The sequence below is a fragment of the Necator americanus genome, chromosome II (assembly GCF_031761385.1).
Source record: "Necator americanus strain Aroian chromosome II, whole genome shotgun sequence".
NCBI lineage: Eukaryota > Metazoa > Nematoda > Chromadorea > Rhabditida > Ancylostomatidae > Necator > Necator americanus.
This window is the reverse complement of record NC_087372.1, coordinates 4,179,811-4,201,325: the sequence shown is the minus strand read 5'-3', so window position 1 is coordinate 4,201,325 and position 21,515 is coordinate 4,179,811. Positions and strand designations below refer to the sequence as shown.

The 21,515-nt window shown below is 39.6% G+C and overlaps 1 protein-coding gene across 4 annotated transcripts in view; it reads right to left on the bottom strand.

Annotated features, from left to right (window-relative positions):
- Positions 1-108: 108 nt before the first annotated feature.
- RB195_016826 (uncharacterized protein) overlaps positions 109-21,515 on the bottom strand; it is a gene marked incomplete at both ends in the record, with an annotated part of 36,712 nt that continues 15,305 nt past the window's right edge. The window contains 41 exons of one of the 4 annotated variants that reach the window (XM_064183537.1): positions 109-214; positions 788-848; positions 1,329-1,466; positions 1,599-1,734; positions 1,799-1,917; positions 2,626-2,690; positions 2,758-2,859; positions 3,263-3,353; positions 3,414-3,514; positions 3,665-3,821; positions 3,883-4,012; positions 4,371-4,498; positions 4,836-4,975; positions 5,215-5,332; positions 5,391-5,519; positions 5,636-5,748; positions 5,900-6,014; positions 6,079-6,149; positions 6,233-6,350; positions 6,534-6,636; positions 6,693-6,847; positions 6,903-7,031; positions 7,351-7,488; positions 8,480-8,666; positions 8,886-8,970; positions 9,039-9,156; positions 9,239-9,332; positions 9,389-9,495; positions 9,932-9,994; positions 10,246-10,398; positions 11,799-11,834; positions 12,243-12,365; positions 12,428-12,550; positions 12,681-12,803; positions 14,708-14,889; positions 15,477-15,549; positions 16,015-16,137; positions 17,541-17,666; positions 19,017-19,139; positions 19,500-19,622; positions 19,928-20,041. In XM_064183537.1, the coding sequence (XP_064039416.1) occupies positions 109-214; positions 788-848; positions 1,329-1,466; positions 1,599-1,734; positions 1,799-1,917; positions 2,626-2,690; positions 2,758-2,859; positions 3,263-3,353; positions 3,414-3,514; positions 3,665-3,821; positions 3,883-4,012; positions 4,371-4,498; positions 4,836-4,975; positions 5,215-5,332; positions 5,391-5,519; positions 5,636-5,748; positions 5,900-6,014; positions 6,079-6,149; positions 6,233-6,350; positions 6,534-6,636; positions 6,693-6,847; positions 6,903-7,031; positions 7,351-7,488; positions 8,480-8,666; positions 8,886-8,970; positions 9,039-9,156; positions 9,239-9,332; positions 9,389-9,495; positions 9,932-9,994; positions 10,246-10,398; positions 11,799-11,834; positions 12,243-12,365; positions 12,428-12,550; positions 12,681-12,803; positions 14,708-14,889; positions 15,477-15,549; positions 16,015-16,137; positions 17,541-17,666; positions 19,017-19,139; positions 19,500-19,622; positions 19,928-20,041 (4,739 nt within the window). Of the gene's footprint in view, positions 215-783; positions 849-1,328; positions 1,467-1,598; positions 1,735-1,798; positions 1,918-2,625; positions 2,691-2,757; positions 2,860-3,262; positions 3,354-3,413; positions 3,515-3,664; positions 3,822-3,882; positions 4,013-4,370; positions 4,499-4,835; positions 4,976-5,214; positions 5,333-5,390; positions 5,520-5,635; positions 5,749-5,899; positions 6,015-6,078; positions 6,150-6,232; positions 6,351-6,533; positions 6,637-6,692; positions 6,848-6,902; positions 7,032-7,350; positions 7,489-8,479; positions 8,667-8,885; positions 8,971-9,038; positions 9,157-9,238; positions 9,333-9,388; positions 9,496-9,931; positions 9,995-10,245; positions 10,399-11,798; positions 11,835-12,242; positions 12,366-12,427; positions 12,551-12,680; positions 12,804-14,707; positions 14,890-15,476; positions 15,550-16,014; positions 16,138-17,540; positions 17,667-19,016; positions 19,140-19,499; positions 19,623-19,927; positions 20,042-21,515 lie in introns of those variants that run through there. The other 3 variants (XM_064183535.1, XM_064183536.1, XM_064183534.1) reach the window with 3 other exon arrangements.

Genomic DNA, 21,515 nt, shown 5'->3' with positions numbered 1-21,515 from the left:
TGGAACTTTTATCTTTAACAATTCTTGAGAACTTTAGTGCGTTTACCTTTACCTGCTAGCGTTAGTTTAATGGGATCTTGACCTTTGCCGAAGGGTATTTCTTAAGGCCTAAAGCTTAGTAGCATCAGCACTGCCCTTGCTAGCATTGGTTTCAAACATCTTTGTCTCCAAGACATCTGCTCCGGCCTTCGTGCCCGGCCTTACCAGCTTTAGCCTAAACTTTGTAGCTTTTGCCTCTAACCTGGAGGCCCTATTAGTACCCTATGTCACGTAATCTCAATGTAAGGTTGAAACCAGTGGAATTTTATCATCACTTAATTCAAATGTAAGTACAGGTCTGCCAATCAAATGAAACTCTCACATGGTGCAATACGGTAGGTGGTATTTTTTTTTTAATCCAGTCAGATCATTACATCATCATCATCACTGGTTCTTCTGCCAGGAAAATTGCTAGCAACATTTATTATTTTATAGTGCGTAATTATACTGAATCTTCGGCGAATGGGAAACTTTATAAATAGATACCTAAGCACCGAATCAACTAGAATAAATAAAAGAGGAAAAACAAAATTCAAAACGTAACACAGATCACACTCGGCTCAAGGAATATGGCTAAACATTCTTTTTGCAGAACAGAGAACAACAAATAAATTCTTGAGATTTTGACGTGAAAGATGAACGCTGGCAAGTATTATTTTCACAACAAACAAAAGAGAAAACAAACACTCACAAGCATAATTCTATGTATACACGAACATAAAAGCACAGAAGATCATGGCAGTTCTACCGTCGTGCCCGCCATTCCCAATCTTCAGGCAGGTCACCTCGTTTCGCTACACTGTTTGGATCTGCAATATTGTTTCAATAAAAGAAAGAATAAATTTCATGAATACGCAACTATAGCAGCTGCAATGAATGGCAAGGAGGAAGTTTTGGAAATAGATCTTGCTGTGAACCACTAAACATAAGCAACAAAAATTTTCTCACAAGGAGATCAACCACGTTTTTTTTTTCAATAGTTGGAAAACGCGGCAGGTGATGCTGCTTAACTTTTTGGGCATTTGCTGACAGTTCGCATTGCTGCATCCAGTCCCAGGAGCCAACGCTAGAACACACAGTACTGGGTGTTCTAGCGTTGACTATAGGGTAGTGGAGTACAGGTTATTTCCTTTCCTCCGTTTAGCGAAGGAACATACCTTCAACTAGGATTCAATTTAGAAAAAGTGAGAATAGTTTTTCAGTTGAAGTTATCTTCTTCAATAAAGCGAAGTAGCTTGCTCAACTTTCAGTTTTTATCTTTCTTATTTTCAACAGAAAAAAATCTTTACCTCGCATTTCGTGCTGACAAGTAGGTCCTAAGTATCCGGGAGCACAGCTACAGCGGCCCGTCTTTCGATCGCACGTCGCACCATTATAACATTGACACTTGTGCTGGCAATTTTCTCCGTATCTCCCTTGACGACATACTGTAACCACCGTCAATTTTTCTAGCTACTATGACCATATTGATTATCAGTTAATAGATTATACTAAATAACCACTACACTTCTCTACTAAATAACCATTACACTATGTCATCTGGATTAAAAAGAACATACCTTGCTGGCACTTGGGACCACTGAGTCCCACAGGACACAAACAAGTACCATCTCGTGGGTCACAGGGATAATCACCACAGTCACACTTAAGCTGACAGTGAGGGCCGTACGTGGCATTTTTGCACGAAGATTCACACTGAAAAAGATACGTTGTGTTTCATGAGTTGATAGCGGGGGTTTTTCTCCCCTACGTCACTTACATGGTCTCCTTCAAACCCTGGGGGACACAGGCATTGCCCATCTCCTGGTTCACAAGAGGCTCCATTCTGACAGGAGCACGACTGGCTACAGTACCAACCATAGAAACCGACAGGACAAACTGAAATGATAAGTACACCTTTGAAACCTGATACTAATCTCATTCTACTTAGCCAGCACTTGCATTAGATATATCTGTTCCTTTAAACAAAGAAAACAGCACAAGAGAAAACGCTGATGTTTCTGCATCCACAATAATAATTCTAAGCTGAAAGTCGAACTGGAATATGTGCCTAATGTCCTTATTAACTGGTTCCAAACTAAAAATACTCAAGTAAGCAACTAGAAACTGCAACTTGATGCAACTGCAGAGTAAATAAACATAATAAAGTAAGGAGGAAATAAGGATAAATGAAGATAATAAAGGTATAGCTAAACTGCTTACTGGTGAAACTTCTTGAGTTGTCCCGACTTTTTACTACGATCTACTAACTTTGCTTGTGAGAGTGACTCGAAAGGAATGTTGAATAAAACCCTTGAAGTACCCAGCTTATGATCAATTTTCTTCAAAGGATTTCATAAGAAATGGTATCACATCTCACACAACATTCTGTTTCTTTTTACCCGCATCATTTAAAAAAACAAAGATTTTAGTTTTGCTTCATATTTCTTTGTGTAGTACTTCGCTCCATTTCGTCTTTTTCTTGCACACTCCTGATGTATTTCATGTAACACCATGGTTGTTCCGGATGCAACACAAAAGTATTCTTCGTCATTACATAAGTAAGTAAATAAATGAGCAGATTATTCTAACTGAAAGAAGACCTACCAAATTGGCATCTGGTTCCATACCGGCCCGGCGGACAGTCGCAACATCCTTGGACTGGATCGCATCTAAATTTCAGTAGACTTTAGTCGTTCGAAAACAAATGAATAACTTCAAGTAAACATCTAGATTCACCTCGCATTTCCATGGCATTCGCAATCAAGGGTACAATTTAAGCCATATTTTCCTGAGGGACAGCTCTGCTCACAAGTGGTCCCCATATACCCGAGGTTACATCTGAAAAACAGATTTCTACTCATCCATTATCGAAATTCGTGCCACTGGTCTGTTCTCACAACGGCAAGAACAATCGAGTGAAGAAAATGGGAGGAACTAGACAGGAAGAAAACAAATACAATAAGAGTAGCTGTGAGCAGAAAAATTAAAAATTAGAAATATAACAGAAACAAAAACAAGGAAAAAACAAAGAAGTTTGATCTCAAAGTAGAGGAACGAAAAATTAAGAAAAATCCATGAAGTCAATAACAGATAGAGTTGTAATAATAATAAGTCAAAATAATGAAATAAGTCCCAATACAGCAAAAAGAAAGATCAAAGTTAGGGATACTTACAAACGGAAAGACGACATTCAAGGCACAATAAAGTGTTGTTAATGATAATGTCATATTTAAAAATTCACCTGCACTCGCCAGTTGTGGGATCACAGTGCGCTCCGTTACTGCATCGACATTTGTCCTTACAGCCTGGTCCCCATCGTCCCTCCGGGCAGACTAAAAATTCCAATTAAGTTCAACACTGAACATTTCCATAGAAATAGCAGAGAAACTCGCCCTGATTACAAGTGAGGCCTGTAAATCCGGGAGCGCATTTGCACTGACCGGACAACCGATCACATGTGCCGCCATTCTCGCAAGAACATACTTTTTCGCAACTAGAAAATAGTTTATACATAATCATAACAATCTGTACTATTTATATCACTTCTGGTCTAAATTTTAGAAAGGAGTATGCTGATAAAATAAATTTCAAATGAGAACTGCTGAGAAAACTGCGAAGATAAAAGAATAGATGGAGCGCTTACTTGTCTCCGTAACGCCCAGCTGGACATGGCGTATCACATTTCGTGCCTATAAAACCTGGGGGACAGATGCATGATCCATTCTCCTTGTCACAAACTCCTCCATTTGCACATTCGCATAGCTCCGAACATTCAGCGCCAAAGCGGCCTTGCACACAACCTGAACGGTTCGTTGCTACCGTTTATCGAAAAAACATATAGAATAAATTCGTATGACAAACCAGTTTTGCAGTCATCACCAAAGTAGCCTGGCTTACAGAAACATTTGCCGCTTATTGGATCACAATCAGCATTTTCATGGCATTCGCATTTCTTCCGACAGCCTTCTCCATATGTCCCTTCCGGGCATAGCTAGAAATATATGATGGATCTTAAACTAGTTTTGCTGCTGCCATTGATGATGAAAACTATAGTAGAAACATTTCAAGTATTGCAAAAAAAAGAAAGAAAATATAGCATTGCGCTGCAGTCGGTTATCAGCGGGCTGTGGAGTATTTTCACTCGGAGTTGATGGAAATAGAGAAGTCGTCCTTGTTCAAAACTAGACTTTTCTAGATTTTAATTTCACTTTCTTATTTCCAGAAAACAAGAGTTCAGCGAAGATAGGTCATACTATCACAGAATTGATTTGAAGATACAAGAGTGATTAATGGCAGTTTTTAGAGTATAATGTTGAAAAGAAGAAATGGGACTGCATTTTATGATTCACCTCCGTGCATCCATGCCCAGCGTACCCTTTGGGACATTGACATTTTCCAGTTATATGATCACACGGCTTTTGATTCGAACATCGACATGTTTGTGAACAGTGGCGTCCAAAGTAACCTTTGAGGCATGCTGAAACATAAAATGGAAAAATTTCAAAGGTTAGAGGAAGATTTCCCGTTGCAGCAAATTTCGAAGTATGACAGTTAATGTGTGACTGTAAAAAATATTAGAATTTCAACACCATCAGACTCGTCAACCCAATCGGAGTCCTTAGAATGTAAACTGTCATGTGTTTTCTTGAATTCTATTAGCTGTAGTTAAATCAAATCCTCATTGATGCTTACTGACAGATAACTAAAAAAAATGTCGAAGCGCTAGTCGTTAATGGACATTGATAGTTCGACCAATTCAATGAAACCTACGTACTCGATATTTCGAAGATGAGTATTATCAACTTAGAACCCACGTCTATTACACTTCCGCCCTCGCCATCCAGGTTGACAAGAGCAATGCCCGCTGATTGGATCACACGTTGCTCCATTTTCACATTCGCAAACTTCTTCGCAGTTTGGACCAAAATGGCCAGATGGGCACTGGAGGTCGCACCTGAATCAAAAGATGTTATAGAAAAACTTGTAATCTAATCTTCTCGCGAGAGAAACAGTAAGTGAAGGAAAAGACTACTCATTTAAGTCAGCAAAGAGGCGTTTCCATATACTTCCACTGCATAACAAACAACGAGAAAAAGAAAAATGTTGCGACCGCTGCATTGAAACGAAACATGTTCTCAGTTCAAACATACGGATTTTCGTTGTTTCAAATCAAAAGTAGAAACTGTGCAGCACCTCTCTCCTCTCCAACCCGGCAAACATTCGCATTCACCGGTCGTTTTATTACAGCTGGCCCCATTTTTGCAATCACATCGTAATTCACAGTTCAGTCCGTACTGGCCAAATGGACACACTGGAATGAACACGATATCATGGAGTTATTCTACACAGCTATCACTACAGAAACCTACAGAACTCGCAGGCTGGTCCAGTCCATCCAGCTGCGCAAGTGCATTCTCCGGTCTTTGGGTTGCAACCGCCGTCATGCATACATAGACAGTGATGAATACAGTTTGCTCCCCATAATCCAGATGGACAAGCTGAATAGAGGTAAATTTTGTTAATATTGAGATTAAAAGCCTCATGAAGCACGTAAGATCAACTCTCTGTCACATTCAGCAAATAAATTGGGAAAAGAAAATGAATGTGTCATTACCTGTTTCACAATTCTTTCCCATGAATCCAGCCGGACAATCACAAAAGCCAGTGAGCCGATCACATGTAGCTCCATTTGAGCAATCACACTCGCTGCTACAGCCGGATCCCCACCTGGAGAGCCTTATTATCAGTTTCATGGTTCAACATTTAGAACCATAAACAATGTTTTAATATCACTGCATACATTAAGGAATTAGAAGCAACTCCCAAGACACCTTTCAAGCAACTTTTTAAGATCAAGATTTTCTCGAGTGACTTTTACCTTCCCGGAGGACATGGTGTTGCGCAATCTGGACCCGTCCATCCTGGAGGACAGCGACAATCTCCAGTTATGTGATCACATCTCGCCACGAAGGGGTTATACAAACTCGTATCGTCTGGAAATAATACATTTTTGAAACGTAGGGATCTTCTACACAAATAACATTCCGCAATGCTCACTTGTGGTAGCGCAGTCGCATATAAAACGGCATTCATCACCGTAACGTCCGTCGGGACAAGGGCGGTCGCACCTATGAAGAAATTTAGGACGCACTTTGACATATATTTCAGAAATAAGAATACGAAGTGCAAAATTTGGCAGGCTTGTTTTTACCTTTTCCCTCTCCATCCAGGGGCGCATATACAAGCTCCGGATACACCGTCACATGATGCGCCATTGGAGCAGACACATATTCCACGACAGCCAGCTCCAAAATGACCGGCTTCGCATTCTGAATTGAAAGCATTGTAGACTTGATACCAAAACAAAAAGGCTTATTTCCCTCTCTACTCATACATACATCTTACACAAGATATTTTTTTTATATTAAAAATGTAAATAATATTACACGATAGTAGTGTATAATACATACTATTGTATTGTATTTAGTTCATACTTATGTCTTCCTGCTTACCTTGGTCGCATTTGGCTCCTCTTTTTCCCGGTGGACAGATACATTCACCATCTGAAGGGTCGCAGTGCATACTATCCGCACAATCGCATCGTTTTAAGCAGTCCTAAATAAGACGACTTTGATCCTACCTTGTATCATATCGTTCTAGAAAAACCTTACCTTCCCATGAAAACCCTGCTCACACGGTTTCTCGCATTTATCGCCCATCCATCCCGGACGACATTCACATTTGCCATCAACTGGACTGCATACAGCGCCATTTTGACAATTACACAGTTTCATACAGTCTATTCCAAATCTTCCGGATGGGCATACTACAAAAACTCTTCATTATCACTGAGCACCGTAGAAAAAGGAAGAAATCTGCACCTTCACTACAACTCGCTCCATAGAAACCAGGGGGACATATGCACGAGCCGTCCTTGGCATTACACTCAGCACCGTTCTGGCAAGAACACTCAAAGGCACAGTTTGGACCGTAGAGGCCAGCGGGACAGGCTAGAGAGAAAAAGTAAGACAAAGTAATCAAAATTACTGTACAATGGCTACTACAGTGCTATTCGCGACAATAAAGTTAAAAATGTACTCACACTACCGAGAATGTGAGAATTTTTGGAACGTTTCCGCAAACTAATCGTCATTTAACTTGTTTTTATTCTTCTTCATTATTATTTTCCAAGTATAACAGAAGAAGATTAGCTGTTACCTCTAGTGTTTATACATTTCCAAAGAAGAATGAGCGAAAGCAGTAGATGTAACGCAGGCTAGCACCAATCCTAGTGGTAAAAAACTACAACATAACTTTTGGACCACTCACGTGTATCACACATCACTCCAGTGAGTCCTGGAAGGCATGAACATGTGCCGGTAACATGGTGACATGCTTTAGGTTGCCCTGGTTTCGAACATCTACATCGATGCTCACAATCGTAACCGTACGTTCCTGGTGCACACACTGCAACAACATCACGGTGCAACACTTGCTTGTATCCGACATTGACTCAATAAACGATGTGAAAGTGAATGGACAAATCACAGAACTAAAATGTTCTACGTTAAAGGCATCACTCCATGGTACAATGGTGGTACAGATTTCAGGTGGGGTATTCGTATACGGGATGGAAGACTATGGAGAGGGGGGTGATTCCGTCCATTTCTTCCTAATTGCCGTAAAAAACGGCCCGGAAGATACGGCTTCAGGCGTACTGGCGCACTATTTTCTACAGGGAGTTCGACTGGAGCGCGCCAGCCTTGTGCGGCGCCGCATCTTCCGGGCCGTTTTTTACGGCAATTAGGAAGAAATGGACGGAATCACCCCCCTCTCCATAGTCTCCCATCCCGTATACGAATACTCCACCTGAAATCTGCACCACCTCAGATTCGTGGGGTGATGCCTTTAAGGAAGTGTTCCGTGATGAATTTACCGCATATCACTTTTGCTAATCTCTATTCTACACTTCTATTTCCTACCAACTAGAACTATGAAAGTTGACAAAGGAGACATGTTGGAGTGCGACAGTGATGCACAACTCGAAACTGATGGGCACACTAATACAAACACAACTGTAGACTTACAATTCCACAACAAGTCATCATTTATGATCATGAATAACATGATCATATGATTCTAGATAAACGTATGTTCAAGAGCATAGCCTTCCACAAGTGAACTGGGTTGCACATCGGTCGCAGTCTTCGATTTACTTCTTCTGACTCCTTCATAATGGTCATCCTCAAACCTTCTCGCGTCTCTTCGTTCACATTTAATCCCACCTCATTCAGGGGTCAACGGTAGTTTTGTACCAACAATGAGCGAGTACCGTCATCCGACACTTTCGACGCCAGTAATGTATATAAGAGCTGTTGCCGCAAATTGTGGTGTAATTTAGGATATTTATGATATTGTAGTTTCGAAAGAAATCCAAACCTTAACTAAAAGATCATACCTTTATCACAAAGCTCTCCAGTGTAACCAGGAGGACACTTTTTGGTACAGTCTCCAGTAACCGCGTCACAGCGTTGCCCATCAGCACACTGACATCTCTTCGCACAACTGGGTCCATAGAAACCAATAGGACAACGTCGTTTGCACAACGGACCGTAGAAACCAGCTCGACATATGCATTTTCCTGTCTAAATTGAAATATTGCCAGTTAAGAAGAGCATCGTTCCAAATATTTATGATCTGCAACTTGTCTCTTGAAATAAAATGGCTGCAAACGCTACACTTCTCAATAAACTCAAGTAAATAGGTGAAGTTAAACCGTAGACGAAATGTGGTACTCTAGCGATCTTTATTGATTTTACAATATTTCGTTGCTTTCACTGAAATCCTCTAAGTTAGAACCATACCTTGCTATCACAACCCTCGCTATTCTCTCGTGAACATTTGCAAGTGTGTCTGCAGTTACGTCCAAAGACAAAATTCGGACATGGTCTGAAAAGAAGCTCTGGTGCTCTCTTATAACCCTATCAAGCAACCTGACAGCCACAAACAAGACACACTTGTCACAGTGCTCTCCATATAATCCCTCTTCACAAGTACAGTACCCATAAACTGGGTCACAGCGTCCATCTGGACATTGCATACGACATTTTAGTTCACACATGGGTCCGTAAAAACCTGAAATCCACTTGGATCACTGCTTTAAGACGTTGTTTTCCAAATAAAGACTCATACATAAGGATTGAGAATGAAGGCCTACCAGGAGGACACGGTCCTTGAGGACACTCCTCAGCTGAAGTACAACGGCAACTTCCTGTCACAGGATCACAGCTTTTACCATCACATCCACATATCTTAAAGTTTCGAAGGAAAAAATGATCGAACGACTAATTCAGCGGAGACAGCTTACCTGGTTACATCCGTCTCCCCATCTTCCATCCGGGCACATATCGTCGCATATGTCACCTGTGAATCCTGGTGGGCATTCGCATGTGGAGTTATCGTGGTTACAAGAACCTGGTGCAAATGTGGATTTCAAATACTCAAGTAAAGTCTCTAAAGGAATATAAGTTGTTAACGAGAATTTTCTGCTGACGTTTCCTTCGTTAAAAAGTGAATGGAATTTTTCTAAGTGCAAATGTGCATCTTGCACTTGTAGCTAACTTTTCAATACAGAATTCTAGGTGTCAAAATAGAGCGGAGCCTTCTGTGTACATTGTAAACACGGTTCCTGTTTGTCCTCATTAAGCGGGAATACTTAGTATCTTAACGATGAGAAATTTACCAAAACCTAGTATGAGTTACAACCCTCAGATCTGGAGTTTTTTTTTTCAAAAAACACGCCTTTTCAAGGACAAATTCCACTCAGGAATGCTTTTTCAGCTGTCAATCGTAATTTGCAGAATATACAAGTGCAGAAATGTTATTTGAAAATCTTACAAACAACACTCACCACCATTTTTACAATCACTGCACGTATACTGACAATGCGAGCCAAATTCCCCATGGCCGCAAGCTTAAATATGTAACCATTGAATTTCGGAAAGCAAATCTCATAAAACGTTATACAAAATGTTAGCAATGCATCTATACATTCAAGCGTAAGTTCAAATTCAAAACGTGCAAGCTACACAAGTTCTCTAATCACTTCAACTGCCGTGTATATAACTACGGTGCATGAATAACTACGTAATATTCCACAAAGTTTGTACATTAAAAGCGTAGACAATTGAAACACATAAAAAGCGCAGACGTCACATGATCTACCTTTACGCAGTCGATTGAAGCTGAAACTATACGATGAGATAGGACGCTCGGTCCCGTCTCCAGGATAGTTCTCAATGTTATCGATTAGTCGATCCAACGATGTCCCATCAACATCAATTGTGTCATCCAGTTGTTTTCGATGTGTAACGACGTCTGAAAGCACGGCACGACCACATAGCTAGACGAAAGCGATGCATAGGGATGATAGGATCATAGACAAGGTTTGAGCTAAGCCGGAGTGAATTTGCTTATTCACGTATTAGAAAGGGGAGTTTTTTTCACAAATTTACTACTGGAATAGTTTATATTGTTTGCTTAATTGCAATATTGTTGCAGCGCGCATACGAATAAGATATTTATCGATTTTAGTTACGAATTTTCTTTTTTGTATGTTTGCGCACGCAAATGGCCGGCTGGACAGTAATCATCGGTAATGGCGCTCATCATTCCTCTAAGGAGATGCATGTGGCGACGGAAGCAAAAATTTTCCTTTATCACTAAAAAACTATTTCGTATGCGGTGCTACCAAACTGTATCGATGAGAATTGATGAACTGAAGTTTTCAGAAAAAATATTAAATGCGCTCCAAACAAAGTCCTATTAAGAATTTGGATATGCTCAAAAATGAGTTATGAAAGGTCTTATCAATGGTTTTGTCGCTCTTTTCAGCATTTACGACATAGTCAGATCAAAGCGACTTGCAACTGCGTAAGCGGGTCCGCTCTTAGCGACGCGGTTCAGCTGGCGGTCGCATGTGGTTCGGACTGCAGAGATGACTGGAGAAAGACAGGGTCCTACCTCGATCACAACAGCTAGGTACACCGCAAGACTTCATGCGCGCCGGCTTACGCAACTGCACTGACTATCAAGTCGTTTCGAGCCGACTGTAGCCAGATCTCTTAGTCGTCGGAGACACACCGCGCTCACACATTCGGCGCCGACCGTGTGCTATTTTCGGAGGAGTCAGGTAACAAGATAATGCAACTGTCGAAAAATACTATTTTGATCAGATAAGCTACATTGTGTTGATGTGTAGAACTACAGCCAGCCTGGCGCCTCACCTGGCGCTTTTACACACTGAAATGGTATGCCGAGTAATTAGCAAAACACGGTAGAAATAGAGCATAGCCTAAGAACCTTGAGAAAAAAGTGAAGCAGTTCAAGCTACAAAAGGCTGGAAATCGGGAAATGTATTTCAATTGTTCGGAGAGTAGCAAATATTTAATAAATCTGGATATATAAGAATTCAGTAGGTAATAAACTCCAATTCAACGGAAATTAGAAGCATACCGAGAGCTGATTCCCATGCATGCAGGTTCAAGGAAATATCCTAAGGATGTAGTATTATGGTGAGTTCATCACAGCTATTTAGCTGTATAGCACACGTGCTTTCATTCATATTCTCATTCATGCAGGCTCTACTTCAAAACCAGTCGCACGTGTCAACAGTGCAAAAATAGTACTAAAACCAACACCGTCTACGTACATCAAGCTATGTATAAAGCATCATTGCACACTTTGTGGTTAGTTTTTATAATAAATCTATGACTTACGTGACGCAACAATAGGTAGAGAGGCGGACAGAGCAGCTAAAACCATGAAACATGGGGTATGAACAAAGAGACTTGGGTACGCGAAAAATACTTAGATTTTGAAATAATTCGGCAACCTAAGTCCCAAAATGACTTCATATCTTTAAAAAAAAGGAATGAAAATAAAGAGATAAAAGGATATAAAACCTTATTTCTTAACTATGTTCGATCTTCCGCTACTGAGAAAGCACTGACGAAGATGGACGAAATATAGTAGGATCAAACAACTGAACCAAGCTTCATGTCGTTTTGACCCTACTATATGTCCTTCTAAACTGTAGAAAGTCAAATTTCTCTAGTATGGAATAACTCTTACCAGAGGATAGGAACGTTAAATGCTTGGTAACTCCCCTACCGTATACACATTTTATTTTTCCTTCATTTTGAAAACGGTGATATACCAACCCATGCATGTTCTTCCGTCCTTCCCAAGCACATAACCGCCAAAACACTCGCAATGCCTGTCACCTTCATCATTGCGACAAAGTTGACTGCATCCTCCGTTGTTTACGAGACACTCGTTTATATCTGAAACAAATCTAAGTTCTCTTAAAATGAAACAAAAGAATAAATCATTCGGAAATTCTCACCATAACATGAATGACCGTCCTCAGCCAACCGATAGCCATCCTCACAAGCGCACTCATAACTTCCTGGTGTATTGGTGCACAAACTTTGGCATCCACCGTTGTTTGACACGCATTCGTTGATGTCTGTAGCGGGTAAACGGTCAGTCAGAGAATTTGTTAAACCGGTTAATCATCATAGACTGTTTGGGAAATGAAAAATCTATTTTTGTCAGAAAAAAAAAATGATTGTGTATGAAACTTGCGACTGGTATACCTTCACAAGTCCTCCTGTCATACGTCATAATATAGCCCGGTTTACATTGACATTCGAAGGAGCCCGGTAGATTAATACAGAGCTGAGAACAACCTCCGTTCCCCACTGAACATTCGTTGATGTCTGAAATACAAAGAAATGAAAAAAGTTGCCTGGAACCTTTTCGTATATCCAGCCACTAATTGTGCTCATCAAACTTATAATCTAAATGTGCACAATACTAATGGTTCTGCGAAGTAAGTGGTACCATGACTAGTGTGTTGCACACTCTGTAAGAAAGGTGTGGTTTTTAATAATGAACAAAAGATGTCTGCTCATGCTGCTGCGCAATTTATTTATCTTGAAGTAGTTTTCTTTATGTAATAATAGAAACCGTACTTATGAATTACCTATTTTTAAATTTATTTTACTGTTATGCTTATTTTATTCAGTTGAAGGCTTTCAGGAGCAAACCTGATAACATGTTGTTGTTAACTTTGCTCCTGGAAGCTTCTAGTTTCTGGGGACTTCTGAAATGTGAGCAACGTGGTTGATTGGAAACAGGCAGCAAGGTACCAGTTACAATTAAATTCGCAATTAAATTAGAACTCTGAGAAACGCACGTAGCTAAAACAATCTCATACCTTAGAATAACCTTACAGCCTAGTTAGAAGAACTTTACAGCTTAGGCAAAACTAATTGACTCCTATCTGGTTCCACGATCCATTTGCTACAATAGTTTGCGCTCTTGCAACTAGTGTAGATAGCTAAGACCGATATTAACCATCTCGTATGTTTATATCTACATCTCTCGATATATATTGAAGTTCAGTAGGAAGCAAGAAGCAGCGTTACTGAGGTTCCGACGCGACAACACAGGTTCTCCGTCATCCTCGCAATCCCACAACGCTGCTTGCAACAATCAGTACAGTGGCCTCGTAATAATCGCACTGCAACCACTTGCGCTTCAAGGCAAAGAATTTGAAGAAGAATGGAAGTATTTGGCAGCTTCCGGAAAATTCTGTGACATTTTTGAATCGACGCTACAAAGTTTCTGAACTTGATTGGAACTGTGCTGTGAGGACGACCGGACAAGTGCTTTTGGTGCTGCACGTATTCTAATTGGTGTTTGTGTTCACAATGAAGTGTATGACTATCAGTTCATCTACTGCCAATGAGCGCAAATACCCTGGCATGAATGTCGATCAACTTCGTTGAGCAAGTAGCCAGCGTTGCAGAAACATTGGATCTCATTTGAACGATAGTCCATACATAGACGATGGCAAGTGCCTTGATTGAGAAGGCAGGATGTGTCCTCATAAGTGTCCGAGAGGTAAACAGACCTCACATGTAGAGTGTTTTTGTCATCTGAACTCGGTTTGAGAATAATTACTCCTCAATTTTACTGAAGGCACAGTTCAATATACGATACCTATGTAGAATATTATATATATATTCTACATAGATATCGTAGGCAGGAATAGAGGTTTCCTAATGGATTGGCTAGTTTTGGTGCTCCGTTAGAAATAAATTAACGCTAACTTTGAAGTGGTTCCCTGGCAGAGCAGTTCGAAATGAATAAAGAATAGAATAAAAGAGAATAATGAATAAAGATTATGCGTCACAACATCAATTTTATAGGCTAATCATCATTCACTTCCTCAGTATGGCTGTAAGGAAGGGGGAAAATGTAGTTTCCTCATTGCTGAACGCTCTCTCTTACTTCTTCCTCTTAATGACTTCAGCTTACATGTCATAGACCTTCTAAGGCTAATGCATAGGTCTTATGGCCTTGATTGATTTAGTTATTTACTTGCAGAGATAAGGACGCCACCGAGTTCTCTCACCCCAACTACATTTTCCCGATAGCTGTATTTCCGAGGACTGCAGAAGTTTCTCACCAATTTACAACCTTTCGAACACACCAAGAATATTGTTAATAGAAGTTGAACTGTGCCTTCAACAATTTTGAAGCTACCGCCTTACTCGCTATGTCGTTCGGAAGCTGAGCCAATAATAAGTTTGACCCAAAAATTCAATCAACTCACCTTTGCAACTCATCCCATCAGCTGCTAATTCATACCCATCCCTGCATTTACATAGATGTCCACCGTCTGGTTGATCGTAGCAATCATGCTGACATCCACCATTTGCTATTTGACAACCGGTTAGTCGTTCATCACACGACCGACCATCTTCGGCAAGAGTAAAACCCGGACGGCAGCGGCATCTGAAGATGTGCGATCAAATAAAAATGATGGTGATTAAGAACTGGAATGAATCCTTAACTATTTTCAACTTGATATGTCTTTTATATGAAGTAAGTTTGTAATCGAGTTAGGAGTTCCATTAAAATTCACCCAAAATAAGCATAGAGAAAAAACAAAGGTGAAAAACATTTCGGCTAGAACGAGACTTCCTCGTCCTTCAGAAGAAGGCTGAGAACGTTCCGGATTGTAACTAGGAACTTCTATCCTTCATGTAGACTAATTGGTTTGGTACAAAGTTTCTCCGTACTCCTCCAGTTACTTTTGTGATGTAATAGAATGCGAAATCTGCGTAAAAGAACGACAGCACGGTTCTCGTTGTCTCAATATATCGGTTGAAAATAAAACGTTGTGAGATCCATCTGGTAGTGAGACTGTAAGAGATTGAAAACATACAAAGATCGTTCCCTTTTTCCGCATTTCCTCCCAAGTTGGTCGTCCATATTCAAGAACTTCCAGAGGCATAAGGAAAGTTCGGATTTCAGCAATTAATTAGTTTCTCAGAGGGTCTTTGATGGAGTAAGACTACAAGGTACTGAAATAGACACACCTGTATGACCCATAGGTGTTGACACATTCATGTTGACATCCTCCACCTTTTTGAACCGTGCATTCGTCAATATCTGAATTTTCATTGTGGTTTAGTTGCTCAGTTAGGAGTGCTCTGCACTACGTATGCAGAATAGAATCAAAACAACATGAACAACACGGTGCAGTTGCGTAAGCGGCTGCGCTCGTAGCGGTTAGAATTGTAAGCGAGGATCCCCCGTAGATCCTAACCGCTACGTTCCGCTACGAGCACAGCCGCTTATGCAACTGCACCGTTCTTCATGTCTTTTTGACCCTACTATACACACTTTTTTCCAAGCATCAGATCTCTGATCTACCATGCATCGGGAACTTTTTCTTATGGTTCCATAGGGAGCAATTCGTGACACGTTTTCATACATTATGTACTACCGCATAGTCGTTCCTTTAGTACATTACCAAATTGAAGCGTATTCCAACTGTATTGCACCAAGTGGTTCTTATTTGTTTCATTCCTCCCAAGCGCTTGGTACGTTTTTCAAACTCTGATGTTTTCTTACCGACACAAGTTTTCCTGTCATAGGCCAATCGATATCCGGCAAAGCACTGACACCTCGCTCGACCATTTTCGTTCACACAGTGATGGTGACAACCACCTTTCTTATCCAGGCATGGATCAATGGCTGAAAAAAAAACAGTAATGCTTTTAACAACTTGTACATTAATGCATGGAACGATAAGGTGAGGATTCGCTTTAGAAAGAGAATCAAATATGTTCTAGTAGAGTAATGTATATGTTCATCTAGATTTTGGAATGTTGTAGAAATTAAAGACCATAGATGGTTCTTCTCTTTTTTGACTCTTTCATTTCCCCACTATGTTGTGTATATCTAGGTAGTTTTCCACTTTTCCACATTCCATTTAGTCAATTCCACTCAGCCTAAACGTTTGCAGCAGGTTATAACCATCTAACTAAGTCATAATCATCTGTAAACATTCTTTTTCAAAAATATGTTGAAATTATTACATATTATATTTATTATGTGTTTTTTTTTCTAGAACTTAGCTTTCAGGTGTTCTTAGAGTACATAGTTACTCTTACTTTAATTAATAATTAGTAGTAAGTCACCCATAATTTTGCATTCGTGTATCCAAGTCCAGAGTGATAACCAGATTACTATAAACGGATTGGTCACATCCATCTGCTTGGGAAACGAATGTCAGCACAAAAAGAAAACAATTCTTTTCCTCATTGTTGCTGTAGGATGATTTGTACGCTTATGAAATTAGTAAAAGAATACAGTGGGGGCCAGTTCTGAGTGTTTCTGAACTCTGTAGGAAGAAAGTGATTGATGTTTGATTGCGCATGAGTTGCTAATGCGAAGTGCATGAACTCTTTTAACACTATTAAGAAATATAATTCATTAGATCCTGGAACAAAGCCCTTAATTCACCCTTAAACCTGTAAATATATGTTAGTTTTTCTAAATTTACGCAATAATTCTGAACAACTATGGGCTTCGAATAAGGTATACTCTTAACTTGAACGGATCTAAAATTGAAGACTTGCATTGAAATTTAAGAACGTGGCTAGTTTGCAAAAGATCACTTTTCATATGTAATTACATAATAAGTTTCTGAATGCCTTCCCCGTCCATAAAATAGCCATCTAAAAATACTATCAATCAATTTTGCACCTGATTTAATTTGATGGTCCCTAGATGGCGTTGCTTTGGCGTCGCTGTATGGACACCGGGCATTGTTCAACGTCAACGGTGATTTGCATTCATAAGCACTGTTAATTACAACTGAGAACACGACATATGCTCGAGAGGGACATAATAGAGTTAACGACTACGATGGTCACCGTCTGCATGTCTAGTAAAAACGGCTGGTTAAAACGCTAATGAATCAATATCGATCAGTACTAGTCTGAAAAATGGATGAATTTAATTCATACAACCAACTTTATGACCTTATAGTAGATGAAGTCTGGCCCATTCATTTATTTAAGAACATTTTGTTTTGTTTACTGTATAGAACGTATCGTTGGCGTAAATAAAAATATTAAAAGATATTCACTTACGATGACACTTTTTCTTGTCATCTCCTAGACGGTAGCCGTGTTTACATTTACATCTGTAGAATCTGCCCAGTTTTTCTTCACATATATGATCACAACCACCGTTGTCAGCAGCGCAGCTGTTTGAATCTGAAAAATGAAGGAAATTTAAGGAAAAAAGTGGCTAAGGCACGTAACATTTTGATGAGGGTAAAAAAACTCCCGAGATTTTTCCAGTGGTAGTTAAATTGTTTAAAACGATGGGGGAAATTGTTTAGCAAATGAAAATGAACGAGGATCAGATTTCAATACACCGGTAATGAATGTTCGTTGCCAATTACGTACAAATCAATAAAAAAGAAAGGTATGGCATCACTTTAATGGATTTTGTCCGCCTCTTCCTTATTGATAGTTCATATTTCAGCATGTACCATTTGAAGAACACGCATAGTGACATGATTCATGCCCGATATAGCCGTCATTGTTATGAATAGCCATTATGATAGTTGTCAAATGTGTAATAAAAGGGCATTAGTCATGACAAAGCTCGTAGCGTGTAAGTCCAAAGAGGACGAGTTTATGAGTCGTGATTTTACAGTCTAATAATCGAGTAGAGGCGAACTAGATGCGCTATTTACTACGCAACTTGAGGTAGCTTCCACTTAAAAGCCTTATCGAAATATTTTTCTTTCAAAGATGTAAGAATTCCATGTACATTTGCAGATGTTCTGTAGTGAAAGTACACCTGCAGGACTACTTTCCTGGTTTGGACGGTATGAAATTTCATTTCTTTCTTTAGAACTACTTAAAAAGACAAGACGATCGCAGTGGACCATTTTTGACTAGTTCTTCTTTGAGATTATACTCTGTCAGAAAAAAAGCAAGTTCGTTGTTTTTCCTGTGCATCATTTAATTATTTCATTTTTCTATTTCAAATACTTTCCTATTACTTACTTTTCTATTTTATATTAAATTCACAGTAGGTTGGAGAGTAACACGTTTGAAAAACTATGATGACATACGTATGTAAATCGTACAGAGTTTCTTTTCAGAGCAGAACCATCGAAGTTTTGAAAACGCGAAAAGGATAAGATTCAGTTGGCTGATACCTTTACATGATTTTAAGATTTGTTGATACCTATAAAGTTGAATGAAGTGATATTTACTATTCTTTTATGATTAAATGAAATGAACGACTAAATGAAGATTCTCGTCGTTCCCCGAATGTGCACAAAAATCCTCAAATGGCCCTTAGAACTATCCAAAACAGCATGTATGTGTTTGTTCGTGAGATTTCTCGAGTTACCACCCACTTGATAAGTATTGCTCAAGCCGGGTCAAGCACTTCGCACAAATCCGGCAATGCGCAAACACAACTGTCTCTATTGTAACAAGATGTGCAAGAACAAAAGTGAAGTACGAACATAAACCCTGTTAGAGCTGTTCATGATTCTTTTTCGAATGGATTTTTGACTTCAATTTGTCTATGGTGATACTCACCAACACATTTTCTTCCACCAGAGTTGATCTGCATTCCAGGAGGACATTCACAACGATGTCCTCCAGGAGAATTCACACAACGATGCGAGCATCCACCATTAGATATCGCACATTCGTCGATGTCTGTAAAAAACGAAAAAAGCATACTTCATTTCATGAAAAGATGAGCTAATGATGAGGTTCAGGAAAACCAATTATTCTGGTGATTTTAAGAGAATTTCATTGTAAAATATAGAGTTCCTGCTGGATTTTCTGTAGGAATCATCATAGTGAAAATGGCTAGTCAACAACGAAAATAAGCAGAATTATTTCTTAGTAAGAAGCTTATAATACAGAAAGACCAGTTCTAGTGCAATGTTCCGTCATCCTTTTGTAATCGTAGGCGAATTTGTTCCAGTTTTTTCTTTTTTGTTGCAGGTTTTCATATCTCTATTTGTTTTCCTTAGAAACTATCATTTGGGCAAAGAATCTACCAAAAATCACCTTTACAGTGCCTGCCATTCTCCTCCAATTCAAATCCGGCCCAACATCTGCAATAGAAGGTACCGATTGTGTTTACACAGTCGTGATGACATCCACCGTTATCCACGATACATTCGTTGATATCTGTAACATTTCCTATTTTAGGTGGAAAATCTCCTCCGACAAAAAAAAAACTCCCTTTCCTTTCTCTTACTGATCTTAACGAATTGTTTTTCCGGAATTCTGTGTGGTTTCTCGAGAAACTGATTTTTTTAATGATCGGATCAGCCAGAACAATGCTCAAACCCTACTTTATACATTTGTTGCCTTGAAATGCATTGTTATAAATGTTAAATATATGATTTGATATAAATGTTGAATGTGTAATTTGTTTGCAAATGTTCAAGAGGGTAATTCTAAATGTCTAAGGAAGAACAGTGCATTCTCACCGTACTGGCACTTCGCTCCTGTGAATCCTGGAGCGCATTGACAAATGTCCTCAGTTCCATTTTGGAAAGGAATGCAAGTACCTCCGTTATGACATAAATCCGTCGTGCAGTTTGCTGCAAAGATTGTTTTTTTAGATCCTTCAAGGCTAGCTAAATAAACCCTACCAACAGTTGGTTACAATACTGAAAAAGAAAACTTTGACATTGATTACCGATGACTACTCATTATCTTGGGGGAAAATGTAGTTGGGGGAGAGGAGGACTAAGTGGCGTACTTACTTCTGGACGCTCTATCTCACTTTTTTCATTTAGTAACTTTAGCTTACATGTAATAGATAATCCAAGACTAATGCTTAGATCTTAGGACCCTGATTGATCCAATTATTTACTTCCTGAAACAAGGCCGCCGCTGAGCGCTTCTCCCCATCCCAAGTACATTTTACTCTTATCTTGGCTTCTAATATCTACTAGGTGTCCTCTTTTTCCTTATGTTCTCTTTTCGAACTCATTATTTACTCGGAATGTTGGTCCCTAACCTCTTCTGGTCCACTTACGTCAGTGCGGGTGCGATTACGTGAGTCGTGTGTCAATTGCCAACGCAAACATATACACTCTCTTCTGACATGGTCACCTCTATTATTGGCGCTCATTGACAATACCTATCCAATTTCCGGGTGGGACCGAAACGAACATCGCTGCCCTTTAATCCTTCTCAAGTGGTTTCGAGCACGGTGTTCAACAGTATTTAACATGTTGCAGATTTTTACTGTAGAAACAGTATACAACAGAAAAAGTCCTAGAGAGAACAGATTTCTTTATGAAAGAAGGAAAAAATATCGAAAAATGAGCTTGTGGAATTATACAGAAGCAGTTGAGAACTGGCAGGATTTCATTTTTTTTTTGGAGTCCATCGTGTCTTCGGAAATAAATCACATCCTTGTGGATGTCACGCTCTCTTCGATTGACCTTATGCGGTACGTTTTTGTGTGTGTGGGGGCGAACATTATGATCGGCGGAGATCATAAGACGAAGAACGGCCAGAGTACGGGAGATTTTTCAAAGATGCCGCCTGTCTCTTTACGACCTGCATGCATGACATATGATTTGGTAGTAACGATTCGCAACCACTAGTGATCGGATTCGGTTCTACAAAATCTGTTTGTTAGCTTTCCATGTCACCTGGAGGATAGATAAGGCGACATCCGCACGTTTCACTAACGACAGTATCGCAGAGCTTCGGTAGGAATCATCTCAAGCGTTCCTAACCGTTAACAACACCTTGTCTGAGAGTTAGGTGGCACTTATTCCCGAACTTTTTACTATTACTGTAATAGAATTATTTATTTGTTTATTTTTTATGTTTCATGGTCTGCTGAAAAAAAAAGATGTTGCAAGAACAGTTACAGAACAAATGCAGTAATATATACTGAAAAGATGGAATAAGGAATAAAAACGAGCAATGATCAGTACCGTGTACGATTTCCGTCTAGGTGATTGCTTCTATTTAAAGAATTTTTGTCTTCATATTCTTCGAATCTTTTGCTCAAAACAGTGATAAAAAGTTGTAATAGACGAAGAACATTGAACT